Source organism: Meriones unguiculatus, chromosome 9, assembly GCF_030254825.1.
Source record: "Meriones unguiculatus strain TT.TT164.6M chromosome 9, Bangor_MerUng_6.1, whole genome shotgun sequence".
In the NCBI taxonomy this organism is placed as follows: domain Eukaryota; kingdom Metazoa; phylum Chordata; class Mammalia; order Rodentia; family Muridae; genus Meriones; species Meriones unguiculatus.
In genome coordinates, this window is record NC_083357.1 from 29082327 (window position 1) to 29105861 (window position 23535).

Sequence of the window (23535 nt, forward strand, 5' to 3'; positions counted from 1 at the left end):
GTACATGATAGACTACAGAACTTCACTGAGAGGTTCTCGACTATGAAAAAAGATTTGGAAATTAGCTATTTAAATGGTGCTTGTAGTCACTGATTCTAACACAATTAATATTTTAAGTATCCATACAGCTTTCCGTATTTTGATAATAATGGTTTGCAAATTTTGTAAAACCTTAAATTAGGGGGAATGTGTGATTGTCACTTCTGAAATCAAGGCTGCTACTAATCTACCCACAATGTCCTCAAACTGCATTACCAATGACTGGCGTGATTCTTATGGGAGGATTGCCAGCAACTGTTGATTTATAATCGTTTGCATCTGCTCTCAGAAAGCCTTATTCTCCGGTAGTTAGATTTATTCTGCATTACACCTTTGTAGCCTGTACTTACCCAGAAGTTACTTCCTGGTTTCAAGAGAAGGAAAAGAAACAGGCCTGCCTCTTGGTGGTATTTCTGTGTTGAGCCTTTGGCACCTTAGTGTTGTGAAGCAGTTATGCCACCTCTAGTCAGTTGAGATTACTTTTAAAAGGTGGGAGGGGCTTGGAATGATTGATTGGAAAAGTCTGGCAGATTCCTGGGGAATGATAAGAGTCCTAGGAACAGTCCTGTTTGGCATCATAGGCAAGCTTTTGTTTGTTTCTTACAATTTTTTATTCTAAGAGTCAGAGAAGATGAAGGCATACTAATCAGTGTCAGGTAGCAGAACTCTGCAAATGAGCTAAGTTTTTTTTTTTTTTTTTCTGTGTGTGAATTGCTGTGTCCAAGATCCACAAGGTACTTTGCTCATGTTTAAAAGGTTGTTTGATTTCCCAATGGGTTTATGTGACACACCTCTTTATATGTTGATAGACTTGGAAACAAAATGACTGGTTTCTAGAACTTGGTCTGTGGGGTCTGCATAAGACCTTTCTTAAATTGTTGGATTTGCCAGCCAGTGGTGGTGCACACCTCAGTCCCAGTACTCAGGAGACAGAGGTAGGGGTGTCTCTCTGAGTTCCAGGCCACTCTTGGCTGTAGAGTGAGTTTCAGGACAGAGAAACCCTGTCTTGAAAAACAAAGGAAGAAACCTTCAGGATTTAGCATGCTTTACTTAATGATTTATGTTTAAACAGAAATATGTTGCTTGACTTCAGGGAGCTGTCTCAGCCTTCCATTGAGGTTTGCCTTAAACTTTTTTTTTTCTGTCTTTGTTTTCTGTTGCAGAAAGAAGACATAGCTCATCTAGCAAGCCTTCCTTGGCTGTCCCTCACACTTCAGTATTTTCCCTCTTCCCTTCTCTGTCCAAAAGCAAAGGCAGCAGTGCCAGTGGAAGCAGCCGGTCTTCCAGTGGAGGAGTCCTTTGCGCATCCTCATCAAGCTCCAAGTTACTCAAATTGCCCAAAGAGAAACTGCAGCTCAGGGGGAACACCAAGCCCATGCTTCCGGTGCAGCAGACTAAAGTCCCCCATACTAGAGTGTAAGTAGCCACATGGGTATGTAAGGCTTACCTGCTAGGATGAGTCCTGTATGGGTGCCATCCATACAGGAGTGCCTGTGAGTCATGGTAAAGTATTCACAGGGGAGTTCAAATACACTGTTAGCTCTTTTTGTTTTCCTACCTTGAATTGGTGGCTGTTCAGGTCAGTTATCACAATAATAATGCTGGTCATATTTAGTGATCCTTTCCTGTATGACTTACTCAAAGTGAACTATATTTGTCTGTGATATCATGTATTGACCCTGTGGAATATGTAATGTTATTCCTTTTTTCACATGTGTAAAGGCAGCCTAAGTTGAGATGCTTTATTGAGAAGGTCTTTAAGTCATATAGATCTAGGTTCAAATCCTGCTTCTGTTTTCTTCCTGGTGGAAGTGAGGCACTAAATCTCTTGGGGGTGTAAGGCATCAGCCACTGTAGGGTTGGAAGAAGTTTGCTTTCCGCCAAGCACCTAACTTCTATATATTCAGCCATTGGAGTCAGCAAATGAGTGACCATTGGTATCCCTCCTGCCTCTGTTGTTAATGATGGAAATAAGAGAAAGTGAAGAGCCCCCAGTGGCCTCTGGACAAGCAGGGTTTCCTCCCAGCTTGGGTTTTAAGGCACAGCATGAGGAGGGAAGACTGGAAGAAGTTCTCACTTGCCTACATGGCTTTGACAAGCTTCTAGGGTGGGTCTGCAGCTGGGAGCTCTCTTGAGGTCACTGCACTCTGATAGAAGCATATCTGTATCTTGCTTTGTCATGGTATCTCTCACCCTGGTAGCAAGTAGCGTTTCTTTGGCCCGCTTCCCTTTAGGGGATGGGATATACCATACATTCCATTCCCATACTTGGTTATCTCAGAAAACACTTGAGTACCTGCCAACTGCAAGAGGCCAGAAGAGTTTGTAGTCGTTTTTTTGCTGTCCGGCTGTTCCAGGACCAGCTCGTCACTGCAGTTTGTTCGGTTGCTGAGCTCCCAGCCCCTGTTCATGGAGAAGAGCACAGGAACACTAGGTTTGCAAACACTTATCCAAACCTCTATAGTCGAGTGAAGGCTTAGAAGGGGACCAAGTGAACTATTGGGGTTTTACTGACATCACTTTTACCCAGCAAAGTGAGTGTCAGTAAAATCATAAGAGAAATTGCTTTGTCAGTTGCACAGGTCTTCCTGCTCACCAACCAGTTGCCACTTGCATCTGTCCTAAGCTCATGTCATAGTAGCCTGTGCTCAGGGACTAGAGAACCATAAGGTAATGCCTCCTGTGCTGATTCAAGTCTTTCCTGTGGGCAGAAGCAGAGCAGTGTCTGGGGATGTTAGTCCTTGTGTTGGGTGTTGCATTTGAATTCTCAGAAGGTCCCACTGGCATGTCCTCTCGTGTTTTAATCATTTCTTTCTGTTAAAGTGATAGTTCTTCTGAGGGATTCTCCCAAGATTCTGTGGCATCATCCTGGTTCTTCTAGAACTCTGTTTTGCCTCTTATAAAAACTGCATTGACTATTGAGTCTGAGTTTCCTATAGGTCCATAGGGAAATGTTTCTGAAAGAATAAACACCGGTCAATTTTATGTACTGCACTTTTCGTCAAAAGGGCTGTGAACTCTGCTAGTCTTTCTTAGTGGTTCATACAAAATGTACAAGGCCTTCCCAGAGCCTATGCATACTCAGATAAATCTAGGCTTTTCTCCCATCCCTCTGGAAGAACAGGACACTTATTTATTCATTCTCACCTCCCCTGCAACAGCATGACACCCTCTGTGAAGGTGGAAAAGATGCATCCGAAGATGGATGGCACACTACTGAAATCCACAGTGGGGCCAGCCTGTCCTGCTCCTGTGAGTTCTGCAGTCAAGCCTGGCCTTAACTGCCCCTCAATACCAAAGCCAACCTTGCCTTCACCTGGACAGATTCTGAATGGCAAAGGGCTTCCTGCAACACCTACTCTGGAAAAGAAATCTGAAGATAATTCTAATAACAGGAAGTTTTTAAATAAGAGATTATCAGGTAACATCACAGTTCTCTCTTAAAGTTTTTGTGTGTGGAAAGTTAAGTATGCACAGATAGTAAATGAAAGGCCTTCTTAAAGCTGGTGGACTGGAGCTGTGGAAGAGTGCCTTCAGGGTGGACCTGCCTTTATTTATGCTTAGTTATAAAGAGTGCAATTGATTTTGTTCAACACACTCAGGTGCTAAAATGAAATTTTGTTCCCCGTGATTTTTCTGAATATAAATACTCTTATAAGCAAAATAAATAAGTAAATATTTTCTAGGCATCTGAGAGTAGTTGTAGCTTTCCAGTGAGGATAGTGTTTAGTGCAATGCTCACACCTCATCTGCAGTATATTCATTAATAACATGGCCCATCTTATTATGGCTAGAATTTGTCTTTCTTGAGGTTCTTCTTATTTAAAAACTGAAGATAGTGTTGAGTACACCCACTTCAGTAATGTTTGTGTGCTTCTGACAGAAAGAGAGTTTGATCCTGACATCCACTGTGGGGTCATCGATCTGGATACCAAGAAGCCCTGCACCAGGTCTTTGACTTGCAAGGTAGGTGCCTTCTGAAGGCAGAAATGGAGGCTGCTGTGTACAGGGCTATTAGTAGTACCATGCCATTCCACATCTCTCTAGCCCATGTGGGGCCAGTGCTCTCTGGCTCCCCTAGGTTGTGACAAAAACATCCTCAGTTTGACAAAACACGATATAAGTTACCATAACTTGTACCTGTGAGAGAGGCTTTGCTCTGTTTTTAATTAGCTTATTTGCTGTGCATGTCTTTGTGTATGAGCACCATCGCACGCACATGGGGGTCCAAGGACAGCTTGCGGGAGTCAGATTTTTTTTTCCGCCATCACTTTTAGTGTCCTTACTGCTTTGTGCTTGGTTCTTTATTTTCTTTTTCCCTGTCTTTCCTAAGCATGTTGTAGCTCATGTAAGGTCAGAGGACAACTTGTACAAGTTGGTGACCATTTGGATTCTGGGTATCAAACTCTGGTCATTAGGCTTGGTGCCCTTCTGTACTATCTCATTGGCCCGGGTGATTTTTACTTTAATTTAGATTTAAGTTGTAATTATTGTGAATAGTGCTTTGCTGCAATGGGACTTTGAAATAGTTCTTCCTGCTCAGGTTACTCTTGAGTTGCTGGGCTTGGATAATCCTCTTGAGTACTGGGATCGCAGGTCTGCACCACCATTCTCATCTCAAGAGGGCATTCAGATGTTCTGAGAAATTTGAAAGCTTTAAATGTCTAAACTTAAAAAAAAAAATCTTAAGCCATTTTCTCATAGGGAAAAATATATTCATAGATATTCTGATACTTGCTTTCCCTCTTGGGTAGGTAGATACCTTTGACCTGAGTCCAGATCCATCTTCATATCTCTTATGCCTCAGAACTACTTGTTCTTGCCTTTCATGGAGTACTAGCTGAATAGAATATGTGTCTGTTGCTGTTAGTTTTTTTAAGATAGCCACTTGAGTCTGTACAGTCTGAGCTGTGATTAAATGTGTTTGTGAAATCAGTCTTTACCTACATGCCACATCATGGTAATAACTTTGCCTCTTCTCCGTCCCTCCTGCCTACGTGGCTCTTTTTAACATGGGTTGCCACGAAACATGTTACCAATAATAACTTATCTAAGAAGTACTTTAAAAATGATCCATAAAGCAGCTGGTTGATCCAGATTCTTTCTTTTTGAAATTGTGTTGTGGTCAGGTCACTTGACCATGTACATCTTCCTAGTATTTTCAAGTGCAGAATACAGTATTGTTACCTGTTGGTATTCTGCTATTCAGTACACATCTGGAACTTAGCCATCTTAACTGAAGTTCTATCTGTCAATAGATAATTTTACTTCCCTCCTGTTCCCATGACCTGAGTAACTACTATTCCACTCTAGGGTTTTCTGAGTTTGAATGTTTTATATTTCACATGTCAGGGAATCATGGAGTCAGTATATTTCTGTGACTAGTTTCTTTCAGCCTACATTGGAAGAAATTCAGTATTTCTTTCTGTTGAAAGGCTGAATATCCCTTTGCAAACATATACCACATTTCCTTTATCCCCCTCATCTGTGGATGGGCTTTTTAGCTCATTTCCATATCTTTGTAAATAACACCTTGATGGACATGGCATGCTGAAATCCCTCCAAGGCCTCAATTTCAGTTATTTTCATAACTACCCAGATTGCCTGTACGAACTGCAGGGAGTTTCCTTCTGTTCTTCCTCTGCTTTCCTTGATAGGTGACCTTATAGATACATGCCAGCTTCCTTTTTCAGGCAGTGTATGTGCGTGTTGTTCTGCGTTAAGGATGTTATTGCTTTTGGTAGCATGGTCCTAAGCTTTTTGTCACATTATTTTTTATCTTTAGCCCTGATTGGCAGTTAGTTTACCATGAGACTGTGAGACTGTTGTGTATTATAACCAAGAGTGTATTTGCTGTTGTTGATTCACATCAGTTGCCTGTTGTCTGCCTCCCATCTTTTTTGTTCTCACTGATACATTTGTCACACAGCCTGCTAGTATAACTCTGCACGGGAATTTGTAACTATTGGCTTTTGTCCTTCTTCTTACCTGGATCTTGTACCAGATACCTTTCTGTTGCATACAACTGTGAGCACAGGCCTTATTTAAAGTTTGACAAGATTCAGGGCTTAATACAGTTAATTCATGTTTTCTCTCCTTGTGGACCTTACAGTCTGTTGCAGGAAACAAAGATTTAATTAATAATGACTCATAAGTATAATTACCATTATATAATATATTGCTATTGATGGGTCTATGGACAAGAAAGAGGCTTGAGTTATAAAGGCCTATAGTGTGAGGTTTGAAGGCCTCATGGCCACAGAAATGTGGATGAAGCTGGATTCTGATTTATGTAGGCAGGGAAGGGTCAGGAAATATGAGTGAAGGCCCTATGATGTCATAGGACCTCAGACTAGAGCCTGAAAGATACCCAGGAAGCTGAACAGAGAGAGGGAAAGGCAGACAGTGTGTATACTCCGAGCAGCAGAGGGCAGCAAGCAAGATTCTTAGAGCATGCAAAGGGTCCTCAGATCCAGCCTACATGGTCCTCTTTCTTTCTATCTGAAGCATTCTTAGCAAAGTTGCAGTTGTCATAGGTGGAAGGTGGTCACCAGATTTCTATCTGGAATATGCTTCAAAACTCCATGGAAATGCTATTTACTCTTTAGAAAGAGCTGGGACAATATCTTACTTCTTCTTTTGGCTTTACCATGCTAAGCAATAAGAGATGGTCAAATATTAGTGGATATTGGTACACCACCCTAGAGAGACAGACATTACTAGTATCTGTACATTCATTCTTTTTGTGCATTGGTGGGCCAATGTTTTTATATGCTTCTTAAAATTGTTTATGTGCATGATTGTTTTGTTTGCTATGTCTACCCCATGTGTCTGCAGTGCCCATAGAGTCTAGAAGAGAGTGTCAAATCCCCTGGGACTGGAGTTTCAGATGGTTGTGAGCTGCTAGATGGATGCTGGGAATAGAGCCAGAATCCTCTGGAAGAGCAGCCAGTGCCCTTAACCTCTGAGACAATTCTCCAGCATAGTTAGTTCTTTTTCTGTGCTTTTTGTTTGAAGCGTTTACAGAGTGACAAATATTCTTCTAGATCCTGGTATAGTAATGAGCAGAATAGAGTTCCTCATCTTCACTTAAGTTGCTTTCTTGTAAATGTATTACATATTACCAGAAAATCAGAAAAATTGGGAAATAAATTCATCTGTTCCAGGTTAAATCTTGGGCAAACTTAGTTTGCACTGTGTCTGTTTAGGAGATTTGCACCTAGTTACCTGAGCTCCTATAAAAGTTTAAGGCATAATTTTCCTATATGCTTCTTGAATTTGTTGGTACCATGCTCTGTAGACCATTACATTACTGTGTTAGTCTAATGCAAGGAGTCATGAATACACATACATAAACTATCAATTTTGGAATTCTGTAACCTAAAAGAAAGCATTTAGCTTAATTCACTGTATTCATAGAAAGTCAATGGGACTGTTGAAGTAATGGAGTCAGGGAGATTGCTGTCTGTCACTTTTGTATAGACCCAAATGGCAGTAGTATTAGAAGTAGACTGGAGAAGAGAACTAGGGTGTGCAGAATGATTTTCACAGTGTTTGGACTTGACAGTTGGTGAGACTGGCTTTCCTCTGATCAAGTTTCTCTCCTGATGGGAGTAGCCTTGGTTGAGTACTTTCAAAGGTGGCAAAGGTGCTTACTGTTAGGAGTATGTACTGAAGCCTACTTCCTAGCACCTGCGTTGGGTGGCTTTCAGCTTCTGTAACTTGAGTTTCAAACTTTCTGACTTCCTTAAGGCACGGCATTCACACGCAGGCACCCACATAAAGACACATAAATATACATAATGGAAAGTAAAATCAGCGTTTAAAAGCATCAGTGATTATCAAGCATTTGAAGTGTAGATGCTTTCTTGTATGACGTGATCAAGAGTTGACTTATGTTAGTTGGCTTTTTTTAAAGCCAGAATTGCCACGCTGTCTATGTGCCCATTTCCTACTCCAGAAATTAGAGAGTTCTAGTCTTTACTGCATTTCTGTCTCTTCTTGTTTGTAGTTTTTGGTTTTTTTCTTTCTGCCTTGTGTTCTTTCCTTCTCTCAAGTCTTTTTGGCTGCCCAGACTGTCTCTACAATACTATGTATGAGCTCCTTTCTTTCTTTATACCTTACTTCATTAGAATAGAGACAAGCAGTTGTATTTAACTTTTGTCCTGGTTACTGAAAGAATACTTTACGATATGTGTTTTCAATTAGTACTCAGAATTTTAAATCATCTTGTTTGTTTTTTTTAATGAAATTCATAAGAGCCTAGATAAATGAATTACTTTACAGGTGGCACACAACATGAGTACTTGCCCTTTGTTTTATTTCATACTCATTTCTATCCCAGGTACTACAACTAGAGTATGTATGATTCTAGCTTTACTGAAGAGAGATTTCCATTAGTAAATGTGGAGATATCTCATCTTTGCAAAGCTCTAGGTTACTTTTTATGGGGAGAAGTTTTGGAATATACAGCGTATTAAACTTGTTATTGAGATTGCTTTGTTTCTTTGTTTGGTATTTATGTGTATGTGTGTCTTATAGACACATTCCTTAACCCAGCGGAGAGCTGTTCAGGGTAGAAGAAAACGATTTGATGTGTTACTAGCGGAGCACAAAAACAAAGCCAGGGAAAAGGAATCGATTCGCCATCTGGACTCTCAGCAACCACCACATCCTCTCAGGGACCCGCATCCCACCCCTCCTAGGACGCCACAGGAGCCACACCTTCCTTCAGAATCAAAGCCTTTCTTAGCTAGTAAATCAAAACCTCATATCCCCAGTCTTCCAAGGTAAGCCAAGCCCCAGCTCCGTCCCTTGCCTTTGTGGAATAGGTGTATAGATAGCACGCACCCAGTATACCCCTCCACCTCTTGTGCCTCTGTGCTGCCAAGAATCTGATCTGCATCACTGTCACGATGAATTTGATATTTTGTAAATTGGGTTTTACTATAAAAACTGTTGAATCTTCAATGAATTTTGACCAGGACTCATGGTCTTGGATGGAAACACTAATAAAGATAGAGTTGCTGCCCTATGGTGGTTCTCTGCCAGCTTTCTCTTAACCCTGCTAAGCAGAGCTGAGATTGGGCCTTGCCTTTGGGTTCCTAGTAAGAATGTTTCAGATGGCTTTGGCCATTTATTTCTTTGTTTGTTTGTTTGGTTGGTTGGTTGGTTTTTTTCTACTTGTATTAGTGAGAAAGCTTGTGGAAAAGTGTTTAGTTTTAATAACATCTGTTTATCAACACGGGTTCTCATTCAATCATTTGGGTCTTTGTCTTGAGCAAAAAGTAGGCATTTTAGCAGCATTAAAGCAGTGGGTCAGAGTGCTTAAACAAGAATTTACTGTGCACATAACTTCAGAGACAGTGATGAGAGAAATATACTGTGTTTATGCTTTTAAACAAGTTGAAATAAACCACTTTGGACCCACAGGGGGTCGGGAAGGAGGGGGAGGATTGGAGTGTGAGGAACTGGTGGTTGGTTGGCAGCTGGCCACAGGGCCTCTGTTGGTACGCCAGCCCCTGGGTGCTGCTGCGCACTTTCACCCTCTTGTTTCTGGCTGACTGTACTGAGGTAGAAGCTACTCCCTCAAGATAACCAAAGTGTATGCTTGGATGTGTCAGGAGGGGTCTAACATGAGCCCTGTAGTTTAGAAGCAAGGCAGTAGAGAGTGGTCATTGGAGGCTTCCAAAAATATAGTCAGGTCGTGTCCCTTCTTTGACATCTTCTCAATGAAAATTTCTCATCTGAAAAGTAAGATTTCTTTGGGAACCACTAAGCCACCATAGATCTAAGAGGAAAACATTGCCGTTAAGTAATGATGTTCAGACTGGCCTGGCGACGCAGTAATGTTACCTCATTATCGACTCCTGTCCCTTTAGGTTATTCTAGACAATTAACTTATTTATTACAGTATAAGTCAGATACTGTTAAGCTGTTGAGAAATATAAAAACAGTCACTGAAAGAATCCTCTTAAATTCCATATGCTCCTCTTCTTTGGGAAGAATGGAAGGGGGACTTGGACACCAGCTGGCTGGGAGGGAGGGAAGACTAGTTAAAAGTTGCCTGTGGCTTTGTCTGATAGACACTCACTTAGAATAGTGATGCTAAGGAGAGCTGCATGTGTGTGTGTCTATGTGTGTGTGTGCACCCTAGCATATCTGCCATCTTCCACCTGAGTCAGCATATTGTCCAGGGGCTGGTGGACCCTGCCCCTTCCATCTGCGGGTATATGTATGTGTAAAGGTTGCTGATGAGCACAGCAGGTGGTGCTCTACTGTTCTGAGCTGTGCTGTACTGTGTACACATTCAGGCCTCCAGGCTGCCCTGCTCAGCAAGGAGGGAGTGCCCCCATTGATCCTCCTCCAGGCCACGAGTCTCCACACCCTCCCTTGCCTGCCACTGAGCCAGCTTCTCGGTTATCCAGTGAGGAGGGTGAAGGCGATGACAAAGAAGAGTCTGTTGAAAAACTGGACTGTCATTATTCAGGTCATCATCCTCAGCCAGCATCGGTAAGTTCTGCACCCACTTGCAGTGGCCTCCCCAGGAATGGACAGGGTACTGAAGGGGGTGGCAGAGACCTTGCCGTGGCTGTCCATGTAGCACCTTAGCATGCTCTGTACTCAGTCAGGAACCCTCTTCTGTGCTGGCAGCAGGAGTGACATGCATGTGTGTGGTGCTCTCTTTCAGTTTTGCACATTTGGGAGCCGGCAGATTGGAAGAGGTTACTATGTGTTTGACACCAGGTGGAACCGGCTTCGCTGTGCCCTAAACCTCATGGTAGAGAAGCATTTAAATGCACAGCTTTGGAAGTAAGTATCTTTTTTTGGGAGGGCAGGGAGGGAGCTGACCTGCCCCAATGATGTGTTTCCTTGATGACCTCAAGTTCTGTTTTATGACATGCTTATCTAAATGGGGGGAAATGGCTTCCTATAGAACTAATGTATCTACTCTTTGAGCAACTACGTCTTGTTCTGGGTGCAGGGTCTTAAGTTAGAAGGACCACATCTTATAGTTAGGCATGTAGGGAGACAAAGATCATTGAACAGAAACAAGTCTACAGCTTATCAGAGAGATAATGGGGGAAAGAAAAAGAATGGCCACTGACACCTGCTGGGAACTGGCTCTGTGTGACTATAATTATCCTTTTTTTAAATTTTGTTATTATTTTTTCATTAATGAAACTGACAAAAAAAAAGGCCACACAGCAAGTTAGTGGTGGGACTGCTAGGTGGCAGTTTGTTTGCACACAGAGCTGAGATGGGACATAATAGGCTGTGGGACTCAGAAAGCTTTTCCATGATGAATTGGTCTGGAAGAACTGTCACGAAGAGTGTGAGCAGTGTTGTGTTTCAGGAGGAGAAACACAGATGTATGAAGGTACCTAGTCAGAAGAGGTGATGACTTGTTTCAGAAACAGCAAGAAAGAGAGTGAGCATATGACAAGACCCCAGAGCCGAGGACGGCCTGGCAGCATTGGCATTGTTGGGCGCAGTGGTAAACTGGTCATGAGCTTGGATTTGCATCTTCACATCTTAGAGTTTGGTGGGGGGGCAGTTGTGCTGGGATTGAATGCAGGGTCTTGGGCAGGGCAGCTAAGCACTCTATCACTTAGCGGTATCACCTGCCCTTGAGTCATTTGTATAGCATCATGTATGCTAATGTTTACTAAAGAGATTATAAAAAGAAGAGATGCTTGACCCAAAAACTTAATTCAGCATTTCAAGTAAGCTTATTTTCATACACAACGCTTCTCAGAGATGTTTGCAACTGTCAAAGCAGAGATATCTTTGTATACTGAAGAGCATTTCTAAAACTCTGCCCCAGGAATGTCGTTTAAAAGAATATTTAGGGAAGACTTGTGTTCGGCGGGATATTTTATTACAGGGGACTGTGAAGTCGTCCATGTCCGTTCAGGATCTACCATGTGGTTATCATTGGCTAGCACTCTTTGAATGGATGAAAGTGAGGCCCTTTGCTTTCATGGCTTGGTTTTCTGGAAGTCAGGTACAAATGGAGGGACCTTAGTCTCTAGTCAAAAAGTCTTTGTCCATGACTGTTGATAGGTCCTGGATTTGTGAGTTGGTAAGTAGACTGGTAACTTCACATTGGTAAGCTGTCTGCAGCCAGCCGTGGAGTAGAGATGGCTTATGTCCACAGCTTTGAGTGTCTGAAAAAGCACGTTTCTGAGGTTGATTTGGCCCTCTGCTCTGGCAGGCTCTGTCAAGGATACCTCGTTATTTAGCTCTCCTATCCATTAGCATGAACTCTGGTTTATTTATTCACAGTAGCTACTTTTTTATCCCAGGCTGGCCTTCTGATCTTGCAGTTTCCACCTTTTGGGTGCTGGGATTATAGGGACATCATGCCTGGTTTTATTTGGTGCTGTCAGTCAAACCCACAGCTTTATGTGTGCTCAGCAAGCTCTCTACCAACTGAGCCACATACATCCCTAGCTCCATGACCTCTGCTCTTAAAAGTCAGTGCAGCAATGGGGAACATGTGGTTGAGTGACAAGCTAATGCAACAGGCTTGAAGTAGACAGGAATGTGAATTGGGACCCAGCCACAAGTGTTCAGGAAATGCTCCCCAGAGCGGGAGTACTATAAATTGGTTCCCTCACAGCCCTTAATTTACTAGATGAGCTTAGCACTTCTCACGCAGACAGGAGCTACCCAGAGGGCCTCTGTGAGACACTGTAGGGTATTGTCACTGTGTTCCAGGTCCTATCTGACTGGCTTAACAGAAACTCTTTCCTTGTGGAAAGAGCTCTGTTTAAGCATCATTCTTGTCCTCTTACCCTTTAGTTGGTATTGTAATAAATGGATGTTATTAGAGATAGAATGTGAACCTGAAATGAGTGCTCTGCAGCTCCTGAACAGTTTGACCAGCCCTTTCCCCAGAGTATTGCTGTGACTAAAAGGCCAAGCTGCTGCTCTGGGAAGGGCTTAGGATGTCACTCTAAGGTATTTTTACAGTTCCATAGTTTCCCTGCCTCCTGCCTTCCTATCTCCACATCTTTGTGTGTGTGTGTGTGTGTGTGTGCTGTGTTTGTGTTTGTATACCTTTATTTAGCTTATTAGAGCTTTCAAAAGAGAAAGCAGTTATATTCTTTCAAGAGGTTCACATGGTGCCTGTGGAGAACTTTTTCTTTCTTTTTTTAATTTAATTTTTAATTTATTAGAATTTATTCACTCTGTATCCCAGCTGTAGACCCCTCCTTCATCCCCTCCCAATCCTGCTCTCACTCCTTCATCTCATCCCATGCCCTTCCCCTGGTCCACTGATAGGGGAGGTCCTCCTCCCCTTCCATCTGACCCTAGCCTATCAGGTCTCATCAGGACTGACTGCATTGTCTTCCTCTGTGGCCTGGTACCTGCCTCAAGGGGAGGTGATCAAAGAGCCAGCCTATGAGTACATGTCAGAGACAGCATCTGTTCCCATTACTACGGAACCCAATTGGAGACTGAGCTGCCATGGACTACATCTGTGCAGGGTTTCTAGGTTATCTCCATGCATGGTCCTTGGTTGGAGTATCAGTCTCCAAAAAGACCCCTGGGCCCAGAAGTTAAACAGCAACAAATCAAGTAATCCAATTAAAAAATGGGGTACAGAGCTAAACAGAGAATTCTCTGTAGAGGAATATCAAATGGCAGAGAAACACTTAAAGAAATGCTCAACATCCTTAGTCATCAGGGAAATGCAAATCAAAATGACCCTGAGATATCACATTACACCCATCAGAATGGCTCAGATCAAAAACTCAAGTGACAACACATGCTGGAGAGGTTGTGGAGAAAGGGGAACCCTCCTCTATTGCTGGTGTGTGAATGTAAACTTGTACAACCACTTTGGAAATCAATCTGGCTGTTTCTCAGACAAGTAGGAATAGTGCTACCTCAAGATCCAGCTATACCACTCCTAGGCATATATCCAAAAGATACAAGAGACCTTTTTCTTTTCCCAGGATTTCAAACAGCGTGGGCTTTAAATCCCAGGCTCATGAGCCACCTAGTGGCCATAGTCAGGTACTATATCCAGTGAGGAGGTACCTTGTTCAGAGGCAGAATCTGCTGAAGTTGTCTGGGTTGAGGCCTGGGAATTCGCATTTCTAACAAACCTCTCAAGTAATATCAGTGCACCTCACAAGTGTAGATCCAGGCTTCTCGGTGTGCACCCCACACCAGAGTCTGCTGAAAAGATTTGAAAACTGACTGATGTCTGTATGTTCTCAGTGAAGTTTCTTGTGTCATAAGTATGGCTGTGGCTTAAGCTCTATAAGTGCTCATAATGTGCAGGAAGTGAAAAAGCAGAAGTGCAGTGTGCATTTGTGCATTTAAAATAGAAACAAATACTTTGAAGTCAAATGACAGCATTTCAGGCCAAATCTGTCCCTTGAATGTGGAGGAAATTGAGCTCCATGGGGCTGTGACGAAAACACATAGGGCTAGTCCATCCAGGCTGAGGCACCATGGTAGTAGCATAGTCTCCTGGCCCATTGTTTTTGTTTTTGTTTAACAGGGACAGGCCTCGTGTTGCTCAAGGTGGTCTCAACCCTCAACTTACGGGATGTCATCTTCTAGCCTCCTGAGTAGTTCGGGCCGTAGGCATGCACCCTTGTGCTCAGCTGTTGTCATCTGAGTTTTAGTGATGCTGTCAGACTTACTGTTTTTTTGTTGTTGTTGTTGTTGTCAGTTTTTTGTTTTTTTTTTTTTAATGCTGAAACATTTTTAAAACTCAGCTAAAATAAAAGGGGGCTCCCTTGTGTTTGACTCTACAAAGAGATTTCTCATCCCCTTCTAAGTACTTTGCCCACACATTACAAAGTTATTTGTTATAATATCTTATGCAGTGTCCCAGCCATTAGTCACAACCTGTCACAATTGCTTAAGTAACTTATTCTTGCTTGAATTTCCTCAGTATCTGAATACTGTATTCCAGGCCTTATGGATAAGATAGTACATAAGCTGGATTACAACATCTGAAAAGGAGTAAGTGATTTACAGTCAAATATTAAAGTCACCTACACAAAATTCACAGCAGGGGCTTTTAGAGAGATATAAGGAAGGCATAGTGGTCAGGACAGACTTCTGAAGGACGTGACGAGTTGAAACTAAAGAAGTCAGAACTAACTACAGTGGCCCAGACAGAGGACATGCAGGAGTTCTTACACTGTGGCATGTGCTTAGAGCAGAAGAAAGACTGCCAGGGATCAGCAGTGGAAGTAGAAAGCTAGGGTTGTAACAGCAGGGAGGTATACAGTGTCTTTCCAGGGTCTCCAGGAAGCATAAGGAATTGGAAAGAAAAATACGTCAGAATTGGGTTTGTGTTTTGGATTGATCTTTGTGATAAGGGTATATTTCTCAGTGCTGAAAATAAAGGGGTGCCTGTCTGTAGCCATTCATGCCAGTTATGGTTATGGTAAGCATTTGTGGCCAGCTATGGTAATTATCGCCCATGGTATCTCCTTTTTACAGGAAAATCCCACCAGTGTCCTGTACCACATCACCTGTTTCTACCCGTGTTCCTCACCGGACAAATTCTGTGCCGACATCACAAGGTGGGATCAACTATTTTGCGTCAACCACTGTCTCTACGTCCCCAGTTCTGCTACCGTCCACCTGCATCTCCCCAAACAGCAAATCGGTACCAGCTCATGGAACCACTCTAAATGCACAGCCTGCTGTTTCTGGGGCGATGGATCCTGTGTGCAGTATGCAATCCAGACAAGTATCTGCTTCATCCTCATCCCCCTCCACACCCTCTGGCCTCTCTGCAGTCCCTTCCTCCCCTCTGTCCAGAAAACCTCAGAAATTGAAACCTAGCAAGTCTATAAGGCCCAAGGAGTCTTCTGGTAATAGCACTAACTGTCACAATGCCAGTAGCAGTACCAGTGGTGGCTCAGGAAAGAAACGCAAAAACAGTTCCCCACTGTTAGTTCATTCTTCCTCCTCCTCCTCATCCTCCTCGTCGTCGTCTCATTCCGTGGACTCTTTCAGGAAAAACTGTGTGGCTCACTCTGGGACTCCATACCTGTCAACAGCAGCATCTTCCCACAGCATTGGCCTCAACTGTGTGACAAATAAAGCGCACTCGGCGGCCCTCCGGCATGAGCAGGCAGGAAGGGGTCCCCCTGGCGTGAGCCCTGCAGAGTCCATCAAGAGGATGAGTGTAATGGTGAATAGCAGTGACTCCACTCTTTCTCTTGGCCCGTTCATTCATCAATCCAATGAACTGCCTGTCAACTCGCAGGGCAGTTTTTCACACTCGCACACTCCTCTAGACAAACTTATAGGAAAGAAAAGAAAGTGTTCTCCAGGCTCTAGCAATGTCGGCAACAGTGGCAGCAAACCTACAAAGGTTTCCAGATTGCCAGCTATGAACAACGTCCACATGAAACACACAGGCACCATCCCAGGGGCACAAGGACTGACGAACAATTCCATCCTTCATCAGGTAGGAAGTGGACTCTGATTTCTGGAAGTGTGTTACCTCTTTCTTGGGGACTTTTGCCAGCTCTGAAAACTGTGGTTGGGTTGGTTCGTTTGCCTAAATGGATGCCTAGTTTTCATGGTAATCTTTAACAAAGGAGAGTCCATGTTCATGTGAAGGGGAAAACCTCTACAGAATGTCTAATGCCTTTAAAGATGTTTCTAAGTAGAGAAAGCAAACGTGCATTTAGCATCCTGAGGGAAGCACCAGGCATGTCAGCAGAGTTGGAATTAGAAGGGGTTCCCTTTGCAGATGTGGAGAGCTGGTACCCTGATGCGCCAGAGAGGAAAGCGGGAGCCTTTTCAACCTGCGTAGCCATCAAGTGTGTTCCCACGAAGAAAGCCAGGCTGAAAGCAAACTGATCTAGCAAGCAATGGCTTCAGACCTTTAAAAATGAGCTTGGAATGTTTTTCATCGTGAGCAATTTCAGATATTCTGGTTAAATATTCTCCCCAGGCTCTCACAGGAGGCAGGAGACAGGATTGAGTATTGGCGTAGCTGAAGCTGCCGCAGGTTCATACTTTAAGAAAAGATGTATTGTGCATCCCATTAGAAGGCAGTGGCTCACAGGGTTCAGAGTGGTCGTGACTTGCATGTGCCGATTCTTGTCAGTCCCCCAATCTTGCTGGTTTCTCCTGACTGCCTCTCATGTAGTTCTTTCTTCCAGCTTCTTTTGCCCTAACTTCCAGCTCATCACTCACCTTGTTATTTCATTCATCAGGATATCTTGTCTCCTTGCTTACGAACAGGAATTGCAGCAGCAGCACCGCAGAGCCCTGACTTAAAAAGTGAGGCTCTCTTTCATGTTATCTTTCCTTTTCCCCATCCTCAGAACCTAACTGCTTAGGGCTTATGCAAAAAATGCCAAGGTAGTCTCTAGTGTAATTTACTTTTCTTCAGTATTTGTGTGAATTGATAATGTCAAAATTATTGGGGGAAATAACACTTTAAAAGTAGGTGTTTAAGTTAGGCATTTTTGAACACTTGGAGTACTTGGGCAAATGTGAACTTTTTTTTAACCTATTTTGTAATTGCTCATATAGTTATGATTCATGTAGCAGAAATTCAAACACAGCAAGAAATAATACACTCATCCTTCAGAACTCCCTGAGTGGGCACCCTGGGGCCTAGGACTGCTGCAGAAGAGGAGTCACACCCACCCACATTTGTAGCGTAGTCTACGCTGTCTTCATTTAGACCATTAGACTTGTGTAGACTTTTCTCTGAACCACGAGGAACTAACGGCAGACATGAAGGTAGAGGCGGACACTGGAGGCAGCAGGGCTAGCAGTGCTTTTGGAGGATCTTGGGGTGGAGTATGGACCCACTAATATAGAGCAGCTATTCCCTAGTTTGTCACTAGTTTGAAGAGCAATTGCAGAGCTAGGCTTGGATGTGAATTGCTTCTCTACCTCCTTTTAAAAGCCTGCTACAGCCTACATATCTGTTGGACAATTTGGGTTATGATCTGTCAATTTTTGCTTTGCCTTTATCTTGGGTTGGGGGGTTGTTCTGTAGGAAGACCCAGACACTCTAAGTTTGTACTCTAAGTCAATTTCAACTCAAGATTATGCTGTAGAAAGACTTTCTCTGTTGAGGATGGTTTGGTTTTGTTGTTGTTGTTGTTGTTTTTAATTATACTTCACAAATCTTAGGGACCCTGTGGCTTGTGATAAGAGGACATATGTGAACTTTACGAAGTGTTGTTTTTTTTTTCCCCAGCTTTATCTGACTGTGGGAGGCATCTCACACTGTATACCAACCTCAGAGGCACTGTTGACATTTGAAAGCACTTAAAAAATACAGAGAAACCCTGTCTCAAAAAAACAAAACAAACAAAAGAACACTATACCTTAAAACTGGGCATATTGACACGCCTTAAATCCAAGCATTCTGGGGTCAGAGGCAGACAGTTCTCTGAGTTCAGTGCCAGCCTGGTCTACATAGCAAGCTTTACGACAGCCAGGGCTACACAAAACAAAAAGAAATGAATGAATGAATGAATGAGCGAGTGAATGAATGAATGGCCCTGTTTCTAAAGATTTAGAAGTCCTTCCTTGGCTGTTTCTTGTGGAGAATGCTTTTAAAACAGTGTTGCTTGGGTTGGCTACTGTTTGAATAGAGAAGTGAAGTGGGAAGCCCAAGACATGGCAATGAGTAGTCCCTCTCCCATCCCCAAATATGTTCTTGGTTTCTTGACTTTCAATTTACTATGGGAAGGCCAGGTTCCTTCCCTGTACTGTGGGCAGTGCCTTGGTGTAAGCTGCCACACCTGCATGCTAGCACATCCAGTTCTGTTCTGAATTTACAACCTAGAGTACCTTCAAGGACACAAACTGACAAAGAAAACTTAGATTAGAAGGCAAACATGAGATCTGGAAACCAAGGCAGCAGTCTCTTGTTGCCAGTTTTCTGAAGTAAGTCTTCATGAAGCTTGAGGCTGGTCCCATGATGGCTCTCCCTGGCCCCAGCAGGTCTGCGCAACTTTAGTATGGGATATCCTTATGTAGGCTCAGGAGCACATTTAGCCACTTACTTATCTCTTTCCTCACTCCTCTTTTTTGAAAGCCAAAGGCACGTCCCTGACAGCTGACAATACCACTGGAAGGAATAATCCAGACATTTTTGAAGACAAGTTACACCTCTACTCAGCACTCTGGACTCCACGATGCCTTTGAGTCTCTTTTTACAAACTCCTGTGGGCCTTCAGGGTAGCCTATGGCTGTTTCACAAGGATTTCCCGAAGCTGTGTCTGTAGCAGTGAGTACTCATAAAGGACACTGGATCAAGTTCAGCCACCGGATTGCTTTCTCAGTGTTAAAGTGGTCTGGACTGCTTGCTACCAATCTGTGAGAAGTTTTTGTTTATGTTTTGTTTGTGTTTGTGTTTTTTACCTTGCAGCATATCATGGAGCCACTCTTGAAGTAGATTGGCTGGGCAAAGAATGTTCTGGCAAGAGCATTACTGTAGACTCTTCCCTCCTCTGCCAGAGGTTTTTTTGAACACATCCTCAGCTGTAGGTCACTCTCTAGCAGGTAGACACCTGCACTGGAGACTGGAGGCCTTCCAAAGAAAGAGGAGCAAGTTGCATCCTGAGTAGCCTCCTGGCTTTAGTTTTTTTATAGCAGTGTTCAGGAATAGAATACTGATGTTGGTCAATGCATCATGGCATAGTAGCTCAGCCCTTTTCAAGTAATTTGGGATAAGAAGCTTATCAAGTTCTTCAAACTGAACAACTGGTTTAAAGCTGCTGAAGCCCGGATATTAAGTTTAAAGGATCTCAGAAGCTTAGTTTTCATGGTACAAAAGCATGTGTGATAAAAAGAGAGAAAGAAAGAGGAAGAATGAAGAAAAGAAAGATGGAAAGAGAGACAAGGAAAACTAGTTTGGTGATGAAAAAAGCCAGTTGGGACACTGGATTCGGGGAGGTGAAAAAAAAATCATAAAAGTGAAGCAAAACTTGCAGGATTTCCAAAGAGACTGACTTCTTTCTAGTGCTTTCATGTTGAGCAACGCATCAGATTGGGTCAATTGTCTTACTCAGTCTGCTTTTTAAGATTTGCCTTTTTAAAAGTTATTATAATGTCCTTAAATACTTCCAAGGCATTACTCCCATTTCCTCTTTCAATTTGTTTGGAGAACCAAGAGTAGTTTGTGCTTTCAGCCGCGTTGTCATTGTGTCTGTGTCCCAGCTTCCCTTCAGTAGAGGCAGGTGGTGGGAGACCTTGTGGAGGTGGCGTTGAGAGGGTGAAGTGTTTGTCATTCACACCCACCTTTCTTGTGGTAGTGACAGCCATCTTCCTTCAGTGAGGTGAAAAGCCCTTTAAAGATTTCTCAGTACCCCACTCCCAAAGAATGTTTAATGTGTTAAAGCATTGCTTGAAAAGATTTCTACCAGTGAATTTGGGGGTGATCTAGGGCTACTACAATAGCTCCTGCACAGACAACCAAGTCCTCTAACTTAGGAAGAGTACAACAGAGTGGCCAGAAGAGTGCAGCCCCAAGGCTCTGAGCCGTGTCCTGGCCAGGGTCTGGGTAGAGCCCAGACAGTGCAACCTTTCCCCTACAATTCTTTGGTTACACACTTGAGTTTCAGGGAATTTCAGTCAACAACAGGTAGAATGAATAAATACTTGGTTACCAGCCTAATAATGTGAATTGCTACACTTACTCTTATTATGTAAGAACACAAAGACTTTAACTATACTTTAACTATAAATTAATGTAAAATGTTGAATTTTTTAAGGAAGGGAAAACAGAACCTTATTCACGTCTTATGCAATCAGTCAGTGAATGTTTTAAAGATGTTAGAAGAGCTATAAGGAGAGAACACAGATGGGCCAGTGTGGTGAAGTTAGGGATCAGTCTGATCGTTCCATCCCAGTGGTGGGAAGGAGGTGAGGGAATCATAATTTACATAGTAATTACTTGGTGACAAGTGCAATGGGGTGTGGGTAGAATTTATTTTCAGAGCCAAGGGGACTTGATGGTTATAAATTAAGTTGCTTTTAGTGATGGAATTTATAGACAGGTCATGTTGTTCCGAAAGATGTGAATAGGAGCCACAATAGGAAGTTTATTCAGAATAAAGTAGATACTTAGATTAATGAGTATTATAATTTGATTTCTTAGACTGGGGTTTTAATTGAACTTCATTATATCTCCGGGTAATACACAGAGCCTCGGGATTAGGAAAAGCCATTTTGGATTCTGCCTGCCACAAACAGACATACCCTAAACAGTGCTACTAAAGTTTAGACTGTTCAAATATTTTATTTTCTCTGACAACTACTTTTTATGATGATGAACAATTAAGACCATTTAAAATATGGGAGTACAAATATTTTTTTTAATTACATTAACTTGGAAAAACCAAATTTGCAGTGTGTGGGTTGTTTCTAGACAGACTTTGGTGTCAATTTAAAACCAAGATAATTTTTTATATTCTTTCCAATAGAATTCATGACAGCTTCTGCAGTTTTCTTAAACTATAAAAAAAAAAAGTGCTGCAATGATGAACAAAGAATTATTAAAAAAAAAAACCTACTTTTGTATCTTTATTTTGGAATTTCTTGTTCTATTATAAATATGGAAGTATCCCTATTTCAGAAGACATATTTTGTTAAAAATGAATTGTACATATTTAAATATGTATTTTTGCACAGGTCTTTTTTTCTGATATCCTGTTTTGGTACAATTGAGATCATCTAGTATTTATTTATTAATTAATGAAAATAAATACCTTTTTATAATTTGAAGTGTTTCACTGCCAAGCCAATAGTTTAGAACCTGCCTCCTTTACAGTTAAGGGAGGCCTCTGTTCTGTGAAGGTCTCTGTCCCTCTCAGTGTCTCGGGAGTGATTCACACAGATGAAGTGAGCATGGCTTCTCAGCTGCCTGATTTCCAGATAGACTACATGGAACTAAGTGACACATTGCTTTTCTTTGTTTAGTTTTGTGTGTGTGTGTGTGTGTGCGTGTGCGTGTGCGTGTGTGTGTGTAATAACACTCTGAGCACACCTGTGTTATTAGTATGTGATGTGGTTTAAAACTAATGGGCAAAACAAAGCTGAAAGTGCCTGAACCTAGTTTAAGCTCAGACAGATACTCTTTAAAGACTTGAATGCTGAGTTGAACTTCTGGAGTTTGCTTTTTCCACCTAAATATTATTTCTAAAGTTTTAGGGGAGAAGTTAAAAGCCACCAAGCCTGGTAATTTTTATAAGGTATTTTAAAACGAAGACCTTTTTGTTCACAGTAATTTAACTGGCAGTGGACTGCCCAGTGCCACCAAGGGTCATAAACTGCTGTCAGCCGGCAGCTGTTTGTTACTCCCTCACTAAATACAGACTTTAAGGCAGGATATTTAAAATATTTTGTATTAAAAAAATACAAGAAGTACCTCTGAGAACATTGAAAAATGTTTAATTTGAAAAAATATATAACTTATAAAGGCAGCTGTCTTCCTGTAAGAGTTCTGTTGCCAAGGGATTTCTTAATGTCTCTATTCTGTCCTGGGTTGGGGAAAAGTTGGGCTTTGAAAAATGATTGTTAAAAGTTTCACTGTTTAAAAAAAATAATCATTTTTACATCTTCCGTAAAACATTTTACCTTTTCAGATCACTTAAGTGAGCACTACATATTGTCAGTGTGAATGCAGGGCCTTGAAAGAATTTTGCTGGTTTTTTTTTTTTTTTTTTTTTTTTTTGAGCTTGGTTATTAAAGCAATCTCCTGTGTTAAATGTGTGAATAGTTTGATAAATGTGTACACATAATCAAGAGCATCTCAGCTGGACTTTGTGTTGGCTGCTGTATAGAAATGAACAAATGTCAAGGGATAGAAAATTACTTTGGATATTTAAAAGAGAAGAAATATATAGTCTATTTGTTTTGTAACAAGTTTCTGTAAATAAAATAATTTATACTATTTATAAGAAAAAGTTGTGTTTTGCTTTATGAAAAGTTAGTTTGTTGAACAAAGATGTTACTAAACGGGCAATAAAATTAGGACTTCTCAATAAATAAGGTTGGCTGCATGAAATATTTCACATGTTTCTGCCTTGTCTAGTACTTTCACCATCAGCTTTACATCAGACACCCTTCACTTTAGCTTTCCTCCAGTATAGGCTGAATTCTCTAGAAACCTTTCGGTGTTCCCATCCTTGGACAGAAAGCTCTGCCTTTCAGGAAATCCATCCCTGTATGAATAGTGTTGTATCCTGCCCTGACCCTGTATGTGAGGGAAATGGAGAAATTAGTACAAAGACAACACTCTACTTAAAGTTTTCTTGTTTGTGAATTTGATGTATATATATAGTTAAGTTTGTAGATTTTTACCTGTTAAAGAAGTTTTAAATCTGGAGCTCACAGTTTGTTTTTTTTTATTCCCTTCCCCTTACTAGCCATACATATGCATTTTAGTTGTATTCAGAGTACAACATAATTGTATCTATAAAAAGTCATTCTAAATTTTTTTAAAGATTTATTTATTTCATTATGTATACA

The 23535-nt window shown here is 41.9% G+C and overlaps 1 protein-coding gene across 4 annotated transcripts in view; it reads left to right on the plus strand.

Annotated features, from left to right (window-relative positions):
• Window positions 1-22970, plus strand: part of Atxn7 (ataxin 7) — a 166757-nt gene extending 143787 nt beyond the window's left edge. For all 4 annotated transcript variants that reach the window (XM_060390980.1, XM_060390979.1, XM_060390981.1 and 1 more), the window contains 9 exons: window positions 1203-1455; window positions 3201-3460; window positions 3923-4005; window positions 8581-8828; window positions 10353-10551; window positions 10730-10851; window positions 15517-16495; window positions 17253-17319; window positions 19100-22970. In XM_060390980.1, the coding sequence (XP_060246963.1) occupies window positions 1203-1455; window positions 3201-3460; window positions 3923-4005; window positions 8581-8828; window positions 10353-10551; window positions 10730-10851; window positions 15517-16495; window positions 17253-17319; window positions 19100-19209 (2321 nt within the window). In that variant the 3' untranslated portion in view covers window positions 19210-22970. The remainder of the gene's footprint in view (window positions 1-1202; window positions 1456-3200; window positions 3461-3922; window positions 4006-8580; window positions 8829-10352; window positions 10552-10729; window positions 10852-15516; window positions 16496-17252; window positions 17320-19099) is intronic.
• The last annotated feature ends 565 nt before the right edge of the window (window positions 22971-23535 follow it).